This window comes from Tiliqua scincoides, chromosome 6, assembly GCF_035046505.1.
Source record: "Tiliqua scincoides isolate rTilSci1 chromosome 6, rTilSci1.hap2, whole genome shotgun sequence".
NCBI classification, from domain to species: Eukaryota; Metazoa; Chordata; class Lepidosauria; order Squamata; family Scincidae; genus Tiliqua; species Tiliqua scincoides.
In genome coordinates, this window is record NC_089826.1 from 85704005 (window position 1) to 85725791 (window position 21787).

At 45.4% G+C, this 21787-nt stretch overlaps 1 protein-coding gene across 2 annotated transcripts in view; it reads right to left on the bottom strand.

Moving 5' to 3' along the window:
* The window catches only part of PRR5 (proline rich 5), a 43128-nt gene extending 22122 nt beyond the window's left edge, over positions 1–21006 (bottom strand). Inside the window, exons 1-4 of one of the 2 annotated variants that reach the window (XM_066632352.1) lie at positions 20931–21006; positions 12892–12992; positions 5430–5543; positions 340–420 (exon numbers count right to left, since the gene is read on the bottom strand). In XM_066632352.1, the coding sequence (XP_066488449.1) occupies positions 340–420; positions 5430–5533 (185 nt within the window). In that variant the 5' untranslated portion in view covers positions 5534–5543; positions 12892–12992; positions 20931–21006. Of the gene's footprint in view, positions 1–339; positions 421–5429; positions 5561–12891; positions 12993–20930 lie in introns of those variants that run through there. The other variant, XM_066632351.1, reaches the window with a different exon arrangement.
* Positions 21007–21787: the final 781 nt, after the last annotated feature.

Below are 21787 nucleotides of genomic sequence, written 5' to 3' on the forward strand. Positions count from 1 at the left end.
GCTGGTGGGGAAGAGGAAGCAGGCACACTTAGAGCAAAGTTCCAGCAGAGCAGGAGGATGAGCCACGCTGCACCTAACCTCACCTCATCCACCAGCTCCAGGAGCTACAGCTGCGCGTCCCAGTGGAACGCATCCCTGGTGAGGCTGAGATGAGAAGCACAAGGGAGGAGGGGAGCAGGCGGGCTGGTGGGTGTCATCCTGTGGGATGAGCTGCAACGGGATGACCGTGACCGCTGGGGAAGGGAGATGCAGGCATGTCCAAATGTTTCCGTCATCTTCTAAAATGTTCTGCGAGTGAGGCAAGTCTTTTGAACAGTGATATCTGATAATTTTACTCACCTCACTCCTTCATTGAGATTATAAAGCTCATGCTCCAGAAGCCCTTTTTGCTGAAACACTGCTATGACTCCATTATGGATACTGCAAGAAGGAGTTTAGAAAATAAACTGTTAATAATACACAAATGGACAGAAAAAAATGATCATTGCAATTTGTACACTTTGGCTACATATTGCACAATTTTCATTTTCATGTGCTCCTAGTGATTATTTTCAAAGAATGGAAAGGCAGGTGGCAGGTGGATGAGAGCCACAAAATGCTGAAAGCCTGGAGAAAACACAAGTTGAAGATCTGTTCGTGATCAACGGGCTGGGGAGGAAAAGGTTTGAAATGACAAAATACTTCTACTACCACCACCAGTAAGGATATTCCTTTTTGATAAATTTATAAAATACTGGAATCAGCGATTGGCCATGTCAGGAACTGACCAAGGGTCCAAGTCCATCAAGGGGCCCACACAGCTTGGTCAACCTCTGAACCCTCAGTACTAGTGGCAGCGGTAACATATGATCAGGAGGCTAGTGGGGTGTGCTGGGGGCACCATTTCAGGCCACTGGCAGTGAATGAAGTAGCTGCCTGATAACCAGGAGGCAGGATCCCATTTGTAGCTCTGTTGCCAGCAATATACCACTTAAGTCTATGCCTCAATCTTCTTCTCAATTAAAATCTAGTGATTTGCGCTGTTTCATCTCCCCTTAATCATAACAGTAAGAGGGAAATGAAAATTATCAGATCTAACCCCTAGGGTAGGATAATAATCCACACATCAAGCTACTGCCACTACTACCACACTAACTCCCCCAGATAATTAAATCTAGAGCACAGCAGGCCAGACAGAAAAAATAGATCACTTAAAAAAAATAAAAAAGTGAAATGACAATATGCAAACTGGGCTCAAAACAGAGTAGCTTCACTGGAAACAGATTCAAAAAGAATGGTGTCATGGTGAGTGCTGATGCATATGTGGGGACTGACTAATGGGAAGGGGCCCATAATCAAGGTGCCCTTACGTCAAATGCTTGAATTAACAACCCCTGGATATCTGTACCACTATTTTCCTAAACCCTAAAGACAGGAAATATAACCATTTTCCAAAACCCCTTCGAGGTTCATTAATCAAAAGTTGATTTTATGGAGGAGTAACTATTGGAGACAGCAAATTATCCAAGTCCATATTTGGGTTTCGTAACCAGGCCTGCCAAAAGCTCACCTTTGGTATTCTACTACAAATTTCATGTCTTGGGTAGCTATCCGATGCCCTTGTCTGAAAAGTAATTCTAAACAGGAAACCATGTTTTGATCTCACAGTGGCCCAAATGCCTTAGGGCAGTATTTCTCAAACTGTGGGTCGGGACTAGGTGGGTTGCAAGCCAATTTCAGGTCCATTCATTTCAATATTTTATTTTTAATATATTGGACTTGATGCTCCCATGGTATGTGACTGCATTTGGGGAAACGTTACAGATTTGTACTTTTAACAGGTTACTATTTATATGCTTTTAACAATGATAGTTAATGGGACTTACTTCTGGGTAAGTGTGGGGAGGCTTGCAGCCTAGAATTGTTAAATATGTTCCTGCTTGATGTCACTTCCAGTCATGACATCACTTCTGCTGGATCCTGACAGATTCTCATTCTAAAAAGTAGGTCCCAGTGCTAAAAGTTTGCAAACCACTGCCTTAGGGAACATTCAAGACAACGTGATGCCTGTATCTTGTTGCAACTTTCTAGAATCCGGCATTCAGGAAAAGTCTACCTTTAAAATTCAGACATTGCATATAGTCATCATGGCTCATAACCATCACATCAATTTGTACAAAGGCATGTGGCCGTCTTATTCCCAAACCCATTTTTAATTATTCCGAGCATGGAACTGGCCTTCTTCACTACTGCTGCACCCTGCATCAATGCTTTCATCAAACTCTCCACCAGCACCCCAAGGTCTCCCTTCTGATCCATCACTGATAACTCTGGAAGCCCAGAAGCATATATGTGAAATTTTGATTTTTTTTTTACCCCAATGTGCATCAATTTACATTGACTTACAATGAAGTGTATCAGCCATTTTACTGCCCATTTCCCTAGTTTAAAGATATCCTTTTGGAGCTCTTCATAATCCCTTCTGGACTTTACCATCTGGAAAAGTTTAGTATCATCTGCAAACTTGGCCACCTTTCTGCTCATCTTCACGTCATTTATGAACAAGCCAAAAGCAGCAATAGCAAGACCTGTCCTCGGGGACTGACACTTTTCGCCTCACTCCATTGTGAAAACTGCCCATTTACACCCATCTCCTGTCTTCAACCAGTTCCTAATCTATAAGAGGACCTGCCCTCTTATTTACTGACTGTGCAATTTTTGAAAATGAGTTGTTCTGGCATCACAAGGACCTTTATAGCTGTTGTGAAAGGTGATATGCCATATCAGGGAGCCAGGCCACCACCACAAGTGGTGTGCACATGTAGCAAGTGGATGTGGCTCCTGCCTGTGACTTCTCCACCAACAATGAAAGAAGTCTGCTTCCATTGGACCATATTTCCAACAGATATTATTACATTCTAAATACATTTTTGAAAGCCTTAACAGTGACAAGCACAGTTGTCTCACATCTTACATGAAGGTTACATTCCGAGGATAAAGCATAAAGTCACAATCACATATAGCTGAAACTCCCTTAAAGCCAACAAATTTATACTGTCGCTTTAAGAACTAAAGGCAAAGTCCAAGAGTCCCATGAGAACTGAGGGAACAGCAGCTTCATTCCTCAGTAGAAGTGGCGGTGCTGAAGCCACATGATAACTGGGCTCTTGAAAACATGATTAAGCTTTGCACATTTTCTCTTCTGTCATAAGTTCCTACTTGAGAATGAAGTGCTTATTTCTGGCCATCATTTGCTTAATGAGGTCACTTCCAACCATCATCAGGCACCATGAATGCTATTTGGCCTGCTGCATGAAGCAAGTTTGACAGTCTTATTCTTGTCAATGACGTCCCACATTTGGTGATGTCTACAGCAGCCCTTTCAGAGAGGTCTTAGTAAAGGTTTGCTCTAATTTAGCCAAGTCACTTTTAGTGATACCAACTGCTGATCTAATTTAAGCAGCTGGCATCCTGATATAACAATGAATGCATATTTAAGATGCATTTGGAGGATGGCCTTGCACCCTGCCTTTCGAAGTGTTAGTAGCCTCCGATCTTCTGGCTTCCTGGCAGCAAGCTGGAAGAAGATCACAGCCGTCTGCACAGCTTGTCTTAAAAGTGTATAGGATCGCACTCTGTGGCTTAACAAAAATTTCATCTGGGTTTTTGAATGTATTTTCTTGGTTTGTGCCTGTTTTTCTCCCCAAAGGGCAACCAAAGTTAAAATTTTTTTTACACAAAGGCAAAATTTACAACTACAAGTGCATGTAATGAAACTCCCTTTCTTCTCTCCTTTCTAAAAACAGAAGAACTTAGACCCACTTAGAGTAGGAGAGCAATGTTAAAGAATTATAGTGCAATCCTATTCACGTCTACTCGGAAGCAAGTTCCATTGTGTTCAATGAGGCTTACTCCCAGGAAAGTGTGGACAGGATTGCAGCCTTAGCTCCTCAACTCCTGCAGTGCCCACCACTTCTCTGCTCAACTTGTCCCCTCCCCAGAAAGCTTTCCTTTTTTCCCCAAAGGCCAAAAGTATTTCATTACTTATATTTGCGTGTAATATTTAGTCAGGACCTAAGGCTGCAATCCTACACATGCTTACTTGGAAATACATCACATTGAATACAATGGGATTTTCTTCTGAGTAAACATTCAAAGGACTGTAAGTGCACATAGGATTACAGCCTAACTTTGTTTACCTGCCTCTTGCTTACTTTATGTATGTATTTATTAGGAGAGTTAAACTCAAATGAGCCCCAAAATTTGGTTTACAATTATCAAGCAACACCATCTCCCAGCACAAACGGGATCTAGCTTAACACAACTAAAAACATGAGCACAAATAACTAAGCCAGCGTATAAAGATTAAAGTAACAAACTAGAAATACAAACATTCACAATTTAAAAACAAATTAAAATTTAAAAACCTGGGAAGTGGAAAGATTTTCACATGGCACCATGAAGATGGCACTATCAGTGGAACAATTTGCTCACTGTGATCAAACTAGAGGTGGCAGGGGCACTTGAAGAAAGGGTTGTTGAAGAACTTGGGCAAGCTAACCCTAGGTGCTGTAAAGGGTCCTGAATGCAAGGACCAACACTTTGAACTGGGCTTGGAAATCAACCAGGAGCCAGTGCAGCTGTCTAAGTACAGATGAGTTGTGATCCTAACATCTAGTACCAGTTCAGAGCCTGGCAGCTGGATTCTGCAGTTTCTGAATAAACTTCAAAAGGTAGACCCACATACATCACATAGCTGTAATCTCGTTTGGAAATTATCAAAACAAAGATAACTATAGTCAGATTCTCTCTCAGGCCCAGAAGGGGTTACAGCCATTTACATTCTCTAAATACACACAGCCTACATCAATAACAGCAAAGTCATAACGAAAGTACAGGGGACTCTGGCAATACTTTTGCAAAACTTGCAAAATTCTTTAAGGAAATCTCTGTGCAGCTGTTATGGTTTCTTTCTGGCTCCAAATATACCTAACTATTCTCTTCAAGTGTAGGTATGTTGGGTACTTATCAAAAGGCACACAGTTTCTCTTTTTCCGGAAAACCAAATCCCTAGCATTATTTTCTCTTGTCTGAAACAAAGGGCAGTAAAACACCTACATGCATACAGGACAAAAATAACCAGGAGACCAAATACCAAGCATGATAAGATCATCTATGGAACTTTTTCACTATCACTGACTGCCAAAATGAATGAAATGTGTGTAAGTAAAAATCATGCTTTTCCTAATAATAATACAGCAAGTAGAACAGCAGGCATTTTCTAAATAAAATATAAAAATCCAAAGTGTGCTATAACTTACAACTTATTTTTATAAAGATATCTGAGACGAAAGTTATCGATCTGAATTTGACAGCCTGTGCTAATTATGTGGGTTCTGAACAAAAACTCCGGGGATGGTGGAGGTGGATGATGAAGTGCAAGATCCTACCTGTTCCAGGTAGCGTTGGAGCAAGCCCATCGCTGCTGAGTCCCCCGCTCATCTAAGGCTGCCTGCTCTCTCTTGCCCAGATCACTGAGGCTGGGCGAACTCATGAACTTCAACCTGCGAAGAGTCCTCATGGTCAAATGGGTTGTTTGTGCGTGGCAGCTAGAGAAACAAACACATACACAACGCAGCTGGAGCGGCAGCACCAATGTGAGCAGTTTTCTGTTCACTGTTCCAAAATGAAACTTAAAAGAACAAAAAACAAAGAGCACAAAGAAGAGAGAACCCGTCTCTACAGCACACACCTCCACCAGCAAGAAAACAACCTTTAATCAGTTCAACTCTGACATCACTAATTGTAGTTAATGATTTCTCCAGCTGTTTTGCTTAAGCTGAACTTCTTGCTGCTTTTTTTTTTAAACATGAGAGGGCACTTTAAACCAGAATGTTTAAAGTTTTCTTCCCCTGCCCCCCCAAAACAAAGAATCTTATTCAACCTGCTTGTTCCACCAGCAAAGATTTATCCCTTCACTGAATTCTCAGAGGAATTTTTTACCCACCTTCTTCTTTGTAACTGGAGACGAACCCAATGCGGGGAGGGGGGTGGAATCTACCACTAAAAGTATGAGGATTTTACAGGAAAGTTTTGTAACTAGTGGTGCTTTGCCACATTTCTCTCTCCCTCTCTCTTTCTATGGCACATAAACCTGCTTCTTGCCTAAGACGCTTAAAGTTGAAGCATAAGATTAAACCACATAAGCAAATCTGGTGTTTAAATAAATTAAAACTAATGTTTTTAACAAAGGCATTTCAGAGACTGTGTAACTGCAGCACTTGCTATAGCGGGGGGCTTGATCCCACCCACCGAGTCCCCAACAGCTTTAAAAACATACGGTAGTTTTCGAATTTGAGGCCTATTTTGCCTGAACACTAGCCAGAGATTACCCAGTTCAGAAAGAAGGAAAAAGAACACACCAGCCTCCATGATCGCAGCATCAAGGTAGCTCCCACTATTCTGACAAGATATGATACCTGAAGACCAGCTGTGCATTTTCTACCCATCCTTCTGTTAATCATGCAAAAATGAAATTTAATCATTGGGGATGGAGCCAGACATACAATGAATTTTCATCTAAAGATACGGTTACCAGATAAAAAGGGGGAGAGACTGCCTATATATTTCACGCCCAGGATCGTGGCTCTGCCACGGGGGGGGGGGAGTGTTTTTTAAAACACGTTATCTTCTGCTGGGGTCCAGAGGTGCTGGGAGCCCTGCAGAGCATTCTGCAGGACTCCCCACAGCTTGTAAAAAGTGAAAATAGGGATCATGACCCACTTTTGGTTTCAGAATTGCAACCCAGAAGTGGGTCATGATCACTATCTTCACTTTTTACAAGCTGCGGGAGCCTTGCAGAGCACTCCATGGGGGCTTCCCGGACCCAGGTAGAAGGTGTGTTTTTAAGATAGCCCCCCTGCCCCTCAATGGCACGATCCTGGGGATTGCGTTGCTGCCATTTTCCCTGCCCCCACAAAGACTTACCTTGGGAGGTTTACTCCCAAGAAGTTTGAGAACCCCTGCCTTTAACCACTGTATAGAAGAGGGAATGCTGGCAAATGCAGCTTTTTAAATCCATATTGAACTGCACTGGCCAACATTCCCTCTTCTTTACAACGGTTAAAGGTATACATACTCTGTACCCCTTTCTATCTGGTAACTTTATCTAAAAAGCCCTCACTGCTATCTGATGACGGCTCGGCGTCCGCACAAACATAACTTTCCTGTGCAAATTGTTTAGATCATTTATATTCCACCTTCACAAAGCCCAAGGTGGCTTCCAAAAGAACAACAAAATAAAGAATACAAAAGAAATACAATAGAACCAACAGCAGTAGCAATACTGGACCACAATCCTACTCAGGAGCCACTGGCCTTCTGAAAGAAGTTATGCCTCCTTTCTGAAAAACTGCATGAACTTCAAACTTCATAATCAGGAAGACTATTATAACAGCAAAGAAGGAACTGGACCAATGGCAGAGAAGGCAGTGCTGCTACTTGCCCCAGCAGGCTTCTCATCTGTGAATGTGGCCTTGTGGAACAAGGAGTAGCTCACAGACCCTAGGCCAGGACTGTGCACTAGTAGCCTATCATGTGAACAATCAGACGGAACTCAAAAGGGGGGGGAACTTGTGTCAAATCAGGCTTCCTCATTTTTCCTAAGCGCAGAGGAAGAACCATGACATCACAGGCATCCACCGTTTTGCGGTTTCAGGAGATGAGGTTAGTGTACGAGTAGTTGGCAATCTTCAGTCTCGAAAGACTATGGTATCGCGCTCTGAAAGGTGGTTCTGGAACAGCGTCTAGTGTGGCTGAAAAGGCCGATTCAGGAGTGACAATCCCTTCCACACTGGGAGCAAGTGTAGTCTGTCCCTGGCCTGTCTCCCTGGCTATGGGCCTTCCTTCTTTGCCTCTTTGCCTAAGACTGTTGGCCAAGTGTCTCTTCAAAGTGGGAAAGGCCATGTTGCACAGCCTGCCTCCAAGCGGGCCGCTCAGAGGCCAGGGTTTCCCACTTGTTGAGGTCCACTCCTAAGGCCTTCAGATCCCTCTTGCAGATGTCCTTGTATCGCAGCTGTGGTCTACCTGTAGGGCGCTTTCCTTGCACCAGTTCTCCATAGAGGAGATCCTTTGGGATCCGGCCATCATCCATTCTCACGACATGACCGAGCCAACGCAGGCATCTCTGTTTCAGTAGTGCATACATGCTAGGGATTCCAGCACGTTCCAGGACTCTGTTGTTTGGAACTTTGTCCTGCCAGGTGATGCCGAGAATACGTCGGAGGCAGCGCATGTGGAAAGCTTAAATGTCAGGCTTAAAAATTAATGTCTGGTACAGGAACCCTAGAAATGAAGCTGTAACAAACTAATAGCTGGTATTTTATAAATATTCAGTAGTGTAGTAACAAGTCACCCACTATTTTGGGCTGCAGTTGCAGAAAAGAGTACAACCTTTTAATTAGGAATGACTCAACATTTGGCTCCCTTCAGCCTGCATACATCAAGCACAATTTGAATTTGTGCTTTTTGAAGTTAGTGGGCAAACTTGTAATTCCCAGTCTAGTGAGAGAACAAAATCTTCCCAGGCAATCTTTACTGACACAGAGATAGTCTCTTCATTCTGGCATTCCTTTGACTACTGCCTCATCTCTATGCTAATGCACAGAAATTAATGTGATGCATCTATATGCATTAGCACATACTGCAAACCATATCACCCAAAAAACCGAACGAGGCCAACTGTGGTATCGGGACAATCAGCCGTTCTGCCCCATGTTCTGGACCATGCACACTGATAGAAAAGACAAGGCTGCTTAGACACGCATTCAAGAAATACAGTGGACCCGCAGTATCGGCATCCACAGATTTAACTCACTGCGCATGCTAGTGGATACTAGGGGTCGATTTCAAAGGGCTTTTTTAAAAAGACCACTTCCTTGCATCACTGTGGAATGAACCTGAGAGGAGCAAGGAACCACTGCGTGACTCGCAGTTTAAAGGTCTAAACCCCTGCTAATTGGGTAAGAGGCACTTTTTCAAGTGGGTGCTCCTTTTTTTAGCAGGGGGAGAGTAACTGGCCCATATCACCCCAGCAGTGTCTGTTCTAGTGGCTGTCTGCTGGTATTCTTTTGCATCTTTTTAGATTGTGAGCCCTTTTGGGACAGGGAGCCATTTAGTTATTTGATTTTTCTCTGTAAACCGCTTTGTGAACTTTTAGTTGAAAAGCGGTATATAAATACTGTTAATAATAATTAATAATAATAATAAAAAGCAGCTGCAGAAGCTGGGAAATGGCGCGGTTTGGCTGCTCAAAGCAGGAAAATTAGTTTTGGTGTTTTTAAGCCCTTTAAAATCAGCCCTCAGTATCTGGGCGGGGGAGCTTTCCCCTGAATTTCAACCTTACATTTATGGATAATGTAGTCTGAACAACGCTTTTTAAATTTCAGATGGACCTCTCCATCCATTCAGCACTGAAGATTTCATACTGAGAGATTGTAAATAAGCACACCCAGAGCTCCAAAATAATTAAATGCACACAGAGCAATAATGACTGTATCCATCTGTGACAGTCTGACATACATGTTGTTTCCCCCATGCAGCCTCCCTATCCTTTCTGAATGAAAAAATGTTATGCAACTCAGGAGTCTGCATATTCCATATGGATATTACCATATCCAATTCTCAGCACCCTAAATGCACACTCAAAGAATTGGGCAAGCCCAATCTGATCAGCAATGCTTACTGGCAGGCCACGTCCTACTCATGTGATGAGACTACACTGGTCCTTTTATGCCTCTGTGGATGCTGGCAATGGCATCTACGAGAGTCAGACCATCAGAGTTCTGAAGTAATTCTGCCCAGACTTTTTAGGGCCTCAAATTGTTACTGACCCATGCTATTTTTTGTAGAATCACAAGAAAAGCTTTTACAGACCAGAGGGTAATCCCGTGCATAGTCAGTTTAGCTACTCCCAAAAGGCACACTTAGAAGTGGTAAACCCTCATTCCACAGGGATAACTGGAACAGGGAGGACGGAGAAAGGTGTGACCCACCCATATGTCACAAAGAAATGTTACCCCATCCCCCCAAACTCCCTTCTCTGCCTCAAGCCATTACAGACTCCAGAACCAGCAATGGCCATTATAATAATCAATCATTAAAAAAAAGCTTGTCCAGTGTCCTGCTTCCCGGAATCCTTCATGCAAGGCAACAAGACAACAGACCTCTCCCTGTCGTCTGTCATCTCCCACCCAGTATCATCCCCTGCCCAGGAGCATGGGTGACAGTGATCGGAGCAAGCTATGGCCACTACTGGTTCTCCCAGGCAGCAGCAGCTCCTCAAGCATTGAGGCGGCCACTTGCTCTCACCAGCCCATTTCTGCAGCAGCCAGATGAACTACACCCTGGAGTTCTGAAGGAGCTTTTGAGTGCGATCTTGGGGCTGCTGCCATTAATCTTTGGGAACTTCTGGAGAGCAGGTGCAGGAGCACCACTACAGGGTGCGGTGGTGTGTGGCTTCCTGATATCACCCTCAGGAAGAGTGACACCAAAATACCCATGAGCCAGCAATAGGGTTTACCTCCAGAGTGCATTGATGGTGAGAACACAAAGGGCCAACGAAGGCTCCAGGGAGCTGGTTGAACTGTGTTGGAGATCAATGTGCTCCAGATTCAATACTGCCATCCAGTTGGATTTGAAGTCGGCAGTGGCAGAGCCCCTGCCCCTTCTGGGTTTCTTCCAGGGCCGTCCGACTCTTGCACAATTCTGGGCACTCAAGAGGCCCAACTGGCCATCACGGAGGCTCTGGGGCAGCCGCCTGCCATCCATCGCAGTGCAGAGCAGCCACCACTTAGAAGGACCCAAACCCTCTAGAATGACAGTCACAGATTTAACTCTATTATGCCCAAGAGGGAAAAAGGAAATCAGACAAAATTAAGGGACTTGGCAAACAATCCCTTCCAAGTCACTCCCATCCTCCAGAACAAGAGGAAGGAAGTCCCACATTCTAAAGTATACTTACTGGCTCACGGTGAGATAGAAAAAGTTACCTAGGCAACTAGATGTTGCCTAGGTAGGCAACATAGGCAAAAGATAGGGAAGTCACCTAGGCAACTCTTCCTATTTTACTGGTATTTTATTGTACTGGTTTTGGTGGGTTTTTTTTAAATTTGCTGTAAATTGTACTGATGGCCTCTATGAGAATAAGTGAACAGGGAAGAAATTTCTTAAATGTATCCAAACTTTTTGCACATTATTTGTTGGACAAAATCCATCGTGAAATCCAGAACTTTATTCTAAACTGGTTTAGCCTCAGCTCCACAAGCAACAAAATAAATTCTATGCTGCATCTTACTCGACAGACTGAAAAGGAAGCATTTTCCTAAACAATGTGCACGCTCGCTCTCTCTCTCTCTCTCTCTCTCTCTCTCACAAATTTTAAACCAGTCCAACTCAAGGAATTCATAATGGTAGCAAAAATGTTTACTACACCATGTTTACATGGGAAAGGCCAACATTGGGACAACACCCATGTCTAATCACCACTCTGCTATGTCCTCATGCAGGCCTGCCCATCTTGTGGCACCCACAAGCTGTTTCTCAAACTGTGGATCAGGACCCACTATGTGGGTTGCAAGCTAATTTCAGGTGGGTCCCCATTCATTTCAATATTTAATTTTTAATCTATTAGACTTGATGTTATCATGGTATGTGGGTGCATTTGGGGAAATGTTACACACCTGTACTTTTAACAAGCTACGAGGTATATTCTTTTAACAATGATAGTAAATGGGACCTGGGTAAGTGTGGGTAGGACTACAGCCTAGGATTGTTAACAGTTTTCCTGCTTGATGATGTCATGACATCACTGCCAGTGGGTCCTGACAGATTCTCATTCTAAAAAGTGGGTTCCGGTGCTAAATGTATAAGAACCACTGCACTAGCCATATAGAGAGGCCTGCCAGGTACTTGACAACTCCTCCCAAATAGTCCCAAAAAGACAACCAAAGGTGGAATGGACTGCCAGACACCTGACAAGCTGTTACAAGTTGTACAGATCTGTCCTAACTCAGAACCTAAAGCTGTACTGTATACAGCAATTTTTCAAGGTCAGGTTGCAACTCAGATTAGCCCTTCACTTCAACAAGACAAGCTAGGTGATGCTATTTTGCTGTACTATGCAACAAATGTACTTTGCCTCTTTAAATGCTGTTCTGAAGTGGAGAAGTAAAAGAAGCAGCTTGAATAAGAGAAGCAGCCCACTTGTCTATCAATCTCATTCCAGGTGGTTCCTAAAGACTGGAATGGATTTTCTCCATTAGCCTAGAACAGGGTACCCAAACCCCAGCCCTGGGGCCACTTGCGGCCCTCGAGGCCTCTCAGTGCGGCCCTCAGGGAGCCCTCAGTCTCCAATGAGCCTCTGGCTCTCCAGAGATTTGTTGGAGCCTGCACTGGCCCGACGCAACTGCTCTCAGCGTGAGGGCAACTGTTTGACCTCTCGCATGGGCTGTGGGATGAGGGCCTCCTCCACTGCTTGCTGTTTCACATCTGTGATGCAGTATCGGCAGCAAAGGAAAGGCCAGCCTTGCTTTGTGCAAGGCCTTTTATAGGCCTTGAGATATTGCAAGACCTTCATTCATTCATATAAGTTCATCTTTAATATATTCATTTATGTAAACTTATGTAAATTTATTCAAATTTTAAATGTAAATTAATTATTTTCATCCCTGGCCCCCAACACAGTGTCAGAGAGATGTTGTTGCCCTCCTGCCAAAAACATTGGACACCCCTGGCCTAGAACTCTGCTGACCCAGGCAAATATTATGCATCAGGTTGGGCCAGCCCTGCACCAGACCCTCTACCATGGACGCTACAGATAAACAAGCAATGCCAGACCACTGAGGGGTAACTTACCTGCTGAAGGGTTCCGCAGAATTTCTCTGTAGCCCAGTGTCACAACCAGAGAACTCTGGCAGAATACAGAAGTTGTGCAAACCAACCAAAAGGCAACAAATCTGCAAGAAAATATTTAACAGGTGGCACTGAGTAAAGTTTAACTTGTGAGTGATAACTCAAGCATGTCTGAAAACTAATCTCTGTTTGAGAAGCAAAGACCTGAATGGGCTTACGCTTCTGATAACACTAGGTGATAACATAATATACTAACATTAAAAGCCATTTCTGCCCAACGTTGCATATACGCAACAAGGATCAAATGTGTACACCTGGGCAGAAATGGGTTAACTGCATTTAGTGCTTGTGTCACAGGTTTCAAGCAAGTATTTCCATGCCCATGATTCTCCACTGTAAGGTAGCTTTAACTCACATTGCTGTTGGCAGGCTTTTAACTACTGACTGTAAAACTGACTGCCGCAATCCTAACCAACTTCCCAGCACTGACATAAGGGCAATGCAACTCCAAGGTAAGGAAACAAACACTGCCTTACCTTGTGAGGCCTCCATGACTACCTCCCAACTGCAGGATGCAACACATGCCCCACTGGCACATCTGTGCCAGTGCTAGAAAGTTGGTTAGGATTGCGCCCTGTATTTGTAGATTAATCAATCAATCAATCAATCAATCAATCAATCAATCAATCAATCAATCAACAGTATTTATATACCGCTTTTCAACTAAAAGTTCACAAAGCGGTTTACAGAGAAAAATCAAATAACGTAAATGGCTCCCTGTCCCAAAAGGGCTCACAATCTAAAAAGATGCAAATGAATACCAGCAGACTGCCACTAGAACAGACAGTGCTGGGGTGAGGTGGGCCAATTACTCTCCCCCTGCTAAAAAAAGGAGCACCCACTTGAAAAAGTGCCTCTTACCCAATTAGCAGGGGTAATTAAACCTTTTAGAATGCAATCCTAGAAATCAATTAAACCTTTAGAATGCAATCCTATATGTTAAAAAAGCAATTCAAGCCACAAAGGGTTTGATAGTCCTTTCAGTCTATGTGTCTTTGAGATACACCCCTGCTGTCACTGCTACACAGCCAGAAAGCTACAACGGTATATCTGCACTGATGCAACTATGCTGGCATAGGGCTCTGAATGTATACGTATATAACAGGGCAAAAAATTCTTTTTCCAAACCATATTTCCCCACCAAAACCAGGAACTGCTCCTTTCGTCAGCACACAATGTTACACTGACACCAGAGGCAGCGAAATGAAAAAAAAAAAAATCACTCACTGAATTAAATGGAGAGTAAAAAACCACTCACTCCCACACCTCTTCACTTCACTTCATTATGACAGAGAAGCAAATTCAGACATAAACTCTATGCACATGTTGCACATGTAATCTTAGACCTGGACCAAATGTGCAACTATTCCGTGGGAAAACACATCTGTGAGCTTACACCCATGTGAGAATTGCAACCACATATTCACTAGAATCTGATGGTTTATTCATGGCAAAAGTCACACTTTCCCCTTCTCCAGTACTGCCAATTATCCTTCAGCAGACTTCCTGTTTTAGCAGGAATTCCAACAGCACTTGCCCACCAACAGAAGCAGGAGTCGTCGTCCCCCAGGACTTGCTCTTCCAAGGGCAGGAAACATCCTGGTTCAAGTATATCATGTGATTTCCCCAGTCCAACTTCCACAGGGTAGTTTTTCTCCCCTCTCCCTCCCCCCAATGTTCTGCAGTTCTGTTCTTGAACCAATGAAGCAGGGTCCCTTTAGAGCAGGTGTCTCCAAACCCCAGCCCAGGGGCCAGATGCAGCCCAGGGTGAGCCTCTGATCCCGAGAGCCTCTGGTCCAGTTGACCAAACACAACCAGAGTGGTGCTTGTGGAGTGGGGGAATGGGGGTCTATTTAAGTGTGTGCTTTATTTCTTCGGCTGTGTTGGTGCTTGGCGAAATCCTGGACATTTGAGCCCATTCATTCATTCATTCAAAATTCCATCACTAATGTATTTATTTAAATTTTATATTTAATTTTTTTCCCCAGCCATCAACACTGTGCCAGATATTTGATGCAGCTTTTCGGTCAAAAAGTTTAGAGTCCCCTGCCTTAGAGGAAAGCCCTTTTGCCAAAATGGGCTCCCCTCCCTAATTCAGAGCAGGAAGTTTCTCCCAGAATTAAAGTTCATGTTAGAATGACTGATTGGGTGGTTTCCCAGAGCAATCTTCCTGTTCAGAACCAGAACTGTTTGGGTCCTGTCCTGCAGCACCCTCTGGAGGGAAACCAGTATGACTGAGGCTGGGACAAGGACCAGTGGAGATTTACTATCTCACGGTAGTAAAAGTATCCACCACTACGGAATGGACAAAGTACAGATGCAACTTTTCAGAGATTTCACCCCAATCCAAGTTGCTAGTCGGGTGGCTCACTGCCTCTGAATCAATGAGCTGTTACCCTGGATGGCATCCCACACATCAACTGTAGGTTGACCTGCTGCCGCCAACGGTTTCTCTTGGCACTTTTGGTGCTGGTTTCCTTGGCTGGGTTCACCAGACTGAGCAGTCTTTTTTTCAATGTCATTTTCTTTCATCTAAAACATGCTCATTTCCCTTTTCTGCTGGGTGACCTCATCTGACAGGGGCTGTCCCTGATTCTTTGTTATCTTCACTTCCTTGCATTTCCTTTCCACACCTAAACTCATCCATCAGTTTGTTTTTAATATACTTCAGTGTCAGGTCTGACTCCAGCCTAGTTTCTAGAGCATACTAGGAGACTCTGGAAGACTACACAGTTTACATACCAAAGAACTCTGGGAGACTACACTTTAACAGTGCCCTTACATGGTTCTCTTTCATTTATTTTCCAAGTCTGTGCAGCTGTTCCATAATTTCCAACATGGCATTTATATACAGATGCATCTCCCACCCTTGCCAAGTCTCATCCTATACAGCTTTCATAGTAAGAACAGTTTGCTGCTAAGGCTCAAGACTTTGTGCACTTTCTGGAGAGCATTCCACATACCTTTCACATTTTTTTCCTCTCTCGCATGAATGTTTCTCCAGTACCAAAGCCACAGTTGTTTTCACCTGCCTATTTTCTCTGTCCTACTCTGCAGGGTTATCAGCTGATCGAACTCTGTTCAACAGATCCCAGAGATCATCTTTGGAAAGTAGCATTTCCACTTTAAACTTCCACAGCTGATAATTTTCACTGTTAAGCTCTGCTACTGCAAACCTAGGGCCCAATTTTATCCAACTTTCCAGCGCCGATCCAGTCATGCCAACAGGGTGAGCACTGCATCCTGTGATGGGGGGAAAGTAACAGAGGCCTCCTCAGGGCCTCCTCAGAGTTGCACTGCAGCTGCATTGGTGCTGGAAAGTTGGATAGGATTGGGCTGTTTGTCTCTGAACAGTTGGTAGCCATTTTTCTTCTATGGATCCCAAAGTGATCACTAACCTTTCCAACTGGCCACAGCTTCTCACAGTTTGTCCTTAGTTTTGAAGTTTGTACTGTGTCTGGGCCTGGATCCATAACCTCTTAGCAGAGCCGAGAGACTGAAGCTGGTCCACACACAGCCAAACTAACTTTAGTTAAGAGTTTTACTGGAACAAAGAGAAGAGACCTGCAACTATCATTACAGAGGAAGAAACAAGATAAGAAAAGCTAAAGAGAGGTAAAATTAGGAGTAACTCACAAGCCTTTAACCAACAGTAAGACACAGCTCCCACTGCTGGTGTAGGCCCACATTTACACCCTTCTGATTATCTTATACAGGATGGCACTGCAAGTTGCCTCTCACAACAGAATAAATGCTGAACGAATTGAAGGTGAAAGAAGACTGAAGACCAATAGGAGGAGAAGAGACTAAAGAAATAGCATCATACCCCATTACCAGAACGATGTGGCAGCGGGCACATTTGCAAACCGACCCTCACCATGCTGCAGCCACATGCATCCATGTGACACAAAGCACAGTTTGTTGCTGACAAAGTGCAGGTGGGCACGCTGAGGTTTGCAGTGGTGCTTGGAAATGGAATGGTAATTTCAAGACTGCCTATCAGGTCTGTCCCAGCCCTCCAAGAATCAAGTAGGTTAATATCACAGGGATGGGCTGGATGTGCCACAGATCTCACCACTTCAACAGTGGTTTCACCAATGTATACACACTCACACAATCCAACATTCATGTTGTCTGTCCCATTCCATCCTATGTCCTGCATCACATGCTCATAATCATCCATCAATTACAGTTCTTTTTTTGCCATCAACCTCAATTAGTGGAGGAGGAGAAAGGTTTGCCAGCAGAATGGTAATTAAACAGTTACTTCAGTCAAATTTCTGCTTGAGTTTCAATTCCACCTGTGTGGATACAGTGACTGACTGATTCCTTGATTAGCAGTTTAACTTATGTATTCAGCCATGCTGGCAGTAGTACTTTTCAAATTTCAACAGTGAAGACTACTGGTTATTTATTACAGTAGGTGACATTTCTGAACTATAAACTCATAATACAATTTATCAATAGCTTATAATTACAGCTTCCTCAGAGATGCTGCCTGGGGAACTTCACCTCTTGAATTTCTACCTGAATGTATCCTCCCCAGTCCATTGTCAAGATGAAAGTTCAAAACAGAATATGGGTGCTTTGAGTGTAATATGAAAAGCCTGCACAATATAGCAAACCATATAAAGTTTTTACTGCTTAAATAGTGTGGAGTTTAAGGTGATCATTATAAATTCCAATTTCACATTTGCAGCACGAGTGAAATTGAAAGCAACTTTGAATGGCAACCTTCAGTCTCGGAAGACTATGGTATTGCGCTCTGAATGGTGGTTCTCGAACAGTGTCCTCTCCAGTGCGCAAAACCTGGGTAAAGTAGATATGGAGGATAGACTGTTTCCCATGCAGCAATTCCCTCCTCTCCACATCACTGAAATGGTCCAACGGAAAGGCAGAAGCCAATACGGTTGGTTCCAGTGGCGTCACAGAAGTTGCCAGAACGTGACTATGTTCAGCCATGAACTGCCTCAGGGACTCTGGCTCCAGATTTTGCCTCGAGGTTGACTCCTGAAGCCTTTTCCATAACCGGATGTAGCCACAAGGCAGTGGAGGTTTGGGATCAGAGTTTTCCTTTTCTCAGATGAGCTGCCTTCCCAGGCTAAGGAGTCCCATCTACCCGGTGGCTGTTTAGTCGCCTCTTACAACAAGTACACCCAAACTGAGGTCCTATTCTTAGCCCCCAGAAATAAGCATCTTTAAGGCCATCATAAACTGAGAGTTTACAATATCTGAACCTCAACGGAGACAGGGGCTAAATAAGTAACGCCATAGTTCTGTTCTGTAATAGATTTTTAAAAGCAAGTTTATCTACACATACATACATCATCCTGTTTTGTTTGCAAATATGAATGGGAGGTGCAGCTATATGAAATAGCAATCCAGAAAAATGGAAAGAGAATCCCATGCTAACATATAGCTGCAGAGCTCAGTTGAAGCACCTCTTAGCCAAAGACTAATCAAGAAAGGATCAAGAAATAAGGCTAATGTTGGTATCTTCTCCCATTCCCATTGCTCTGTTCTCATTCATATGTCCTCACAAGAGCAGTGAGAATGAGAATGAGACAAGTTTACAGCGAGCTGGTTAAAAACCACTGAACTGGCCTACGTTAATTCAATGCATTCAGACCAGACAAACTGCAAACTAGATGGTGAGAATACTATAAATGTGATTTATCTCGATTTTAGTAAAGCATTCAACAAGGATTCCCACAACATTCAGCCTGAATATAAGAGTAACAAATAAGGGCAGACCCACTTCTAGTGATGCTGTTGGGAGGCAGGCAGGGTCTGGGTTCTGCTACCATTTAGACTTACATTTTGTTTCCCCCTTTGCTGTGTATGCAAGCAAAGAGAATTTAGAGTAGGGCTAGACCAGGGGTGCTCACACTTTTTTGGCTCGAGAGCTACTTTGAAACCCAGCAAGGCCTGGAGATCTACTGGGGGGAAGGAAGCGTCTGACAGACACCCCCTTTAATGCATGGAGCCCCTGCTGGAGTCTAGTCAGTTTCGTCAGTTTTGTTGCTGCATGCCTGAAGAGCAGCTAAAGTGTCAGTTTCAGTGTCAGTTTAGTGTCAGGTCTAGTCACTAGACGAAACTGACATATTAACAGTTTGGAGAGACAGGGCTCCGTGATCTACTCATTTTGCCTCGCGACCTACCGGTAGATCACGATCCACCTATTGAGCACCCCTGGGCTAGACAATTGGAAGAGCCGCAGAATAACAATCCAGTGGAATTTCAGATTCCTACTCAAATTCCAGGGTATTCCCATTTAATTAATGGGACATCTGCAAGAAATTCTTTACCGTCAGGGCAGTTCAGCAGTAGAACAGGTTGCCAAGGGAAGTGTGGGATTCTCCCTCACTGGATATTTTCAAGCAGAGGCTTGACATGGAGATGCTTGCTGGAGATGCTCTATTTATTTATTTACAAATTTATACCCTGCTTTATTTCCCTAACACAGTAGTTCTCAAACTTTTAGCACCAGGACCCACTTTTTAGAATGAGAATCTGTTGAGACCCACCAGAACTGATGTCATGACTGGAAGTGACATCATCAAGCAGGAAAATTTTTAACAATCCTAAGCTGCAGTTCTACCCACACTTACCCAGGAGTAAGTCCCATTTACTATCATTGTTCAGAGCAGATACATGGTAGCCTGTTAAAAGTACAGATCTGTAACATTTTCCCAATGCAGTCGCATACCATGGGAGAATCAAGTCTAATGTATTAAAAATATTGAAATGAATGGGGACTAACTTGAAATTGGCTTGTGATCCACCTAGTGGGCCCTAACCCACAGTTTGAGAAACACTACCATAACAGGAAGTGTTTCCCAACCTGGGGGTCACAACTCGCCCAGAGCAGGCATTCCCACCCTTCGTGTGGGATGCTAACCGAATAAGGAGGATAGTGACCCAACTGGGGACCCATAGGTGCTGTTAGTACAGCACTTCTGGGTTTTGCTGCCACAATTGCTGAATACACGCAAGTAAAAAAAGTGGTGTTTTTTTTTTAATTTACATGCATTTGGTGGCGGTAGCAAAACCCAGAAGTATCGTACTAACAGCACCCATGGGTCAGGTTGCTAACCTCTTCAAGGGTGTAGCATCCCACATGAAGATTGGGAACCACTGCTCTTGGACAGCATTTCTCAACGTTTGTCTCCCACCGTACCACTTTGCACAGTCCATGTATTGGAGGTGCAACTGGAAATAACTGGTGATGGTGTCATCACCAGTTACTTCCGGACTGGGAGGCCAGTCTGTGACAAACACCAGTAAGAGGCTTGGGGCGGACAGGAGGGCTTTTTGAGTGCTCGAAAAGTGCACTCTGGAGCTCTGCCCGTGGAACCAAGCCTACTGCCCCTTGTTGTGTTGCGTGGCTGGCCTTGCTGCCAGGGGTCTTGGCAGTGGCATATATAGAGGGGGGGGCAAAGCACTAAGTTTTGCAGGGGACCTCACTGTGGCGTGCAAGTAAGCCCTCCCCTTCGGAGCCATTCTGGGCCAGGGGGAGCAAAACAGAGTGGAATGCCTCTGTTTTGCTCCCCCTGGCCCAGAATGGCTCTGGGGAGCGGCCGCTTGCACGCCACAGTGAGGCCCCCTGCAAAGCATAGTGCATCCTCCCCCTTGTTATGCCCCTCACCCTTTAGCGAGGCTCCCTGCAAAACTTAGTGCTTTGCCCCCCCCAGCTATGCCACTGCAGCCCAGCCCAGCCCAGGCCGTAGTGAGGCTCCCTGCAGAACCTAGCGCTTGGCCCCCCTCTAGCTGCGCCACCGGGTCCCGGGCTTCTGCACGTGCCACCAGCGACCACCACAGAAGACCCTGCCCTAGGAGTCTTCCCTGCTGCGGGGGGTGGACTGGATGCCCCCGGGGTCCCTCCCAGCCCTGCAGCTGAGCCTTCCTCTCGCGGTGGTGATGATGAAGAGCCCTGCGAGGGGGAGGGGGGCGAGACCCACCGGGGCGGCCTGGGGGCTCACCTGCAGGGCGCAGCTCCTCAGCAGCCCCGGAGGGGGCCGGGCGGGCGCAGCCGCGGGCACGCGGGGGGCGGCCTTCGTCGCTCGGCGGGGGGCTGGAGGGCCCCGCTCGGCGCCCCAGTCGGCCTGGCCGCGCCTCCCCGCCCAGCGGCGCTCCCGCCGCCAAGCCCCTCCGCGCCAGGCCGGGCAGGGGGCGGCCTCGACGCCGCGGCCTCCTCCTTCCCCTCACGCTGCGCTCCAGCCCCGCCCGCTCGCCGCCTCCCCCTCCTTCCCTGGGGGGCGGAGGCGTCCTCCAAGCGAGCGCCCCGGGTGCGCCCCCCACCCGAGCACGTGGAGGAGCCTGCGGGAAGGGCTGTGTGAGCAGTGCCTCTGAGCATGCACAGAGGGCGTCTTCTCAGGGGTGGGGAGGCAGCAGTCTGGAGAAGAGCCCCCCTGGACCGCGCCAGAGACCCCTCCAGTCCAGCTGCCTGCACACCACAGTGGCCCACCAGCTGCCACAGGGAGCCCCCAAGAAGAATCACCGCATCCTGTGGCAAGGAGTTCCACAGACGCATGGCACACACAAGAACAAGACCGGTGGCGTAGCTGGAGGGGGGCGGAGAACCCAGTCTGGCAGGGAGTGGGCAAGCCACCCCTCCCTTCGGAGCCATGGGGGGCAAAACGGAGCTGTACAGAGCTTGTCAGCTCCCAGGTTACAAGCTGCACCTGCTGAAATTCTGCTGAAGCCTCCACCAGGGCTTCCTCCTGAGCAAGCTGCTTGAACCATTCACTAAAGAGGCTCTGTTGTGTCTCCCAAACTAGACATGATAGGGCAAAACGGATGCCATTTTTGGAATCGGCACCCCAAATTCATATCAAGC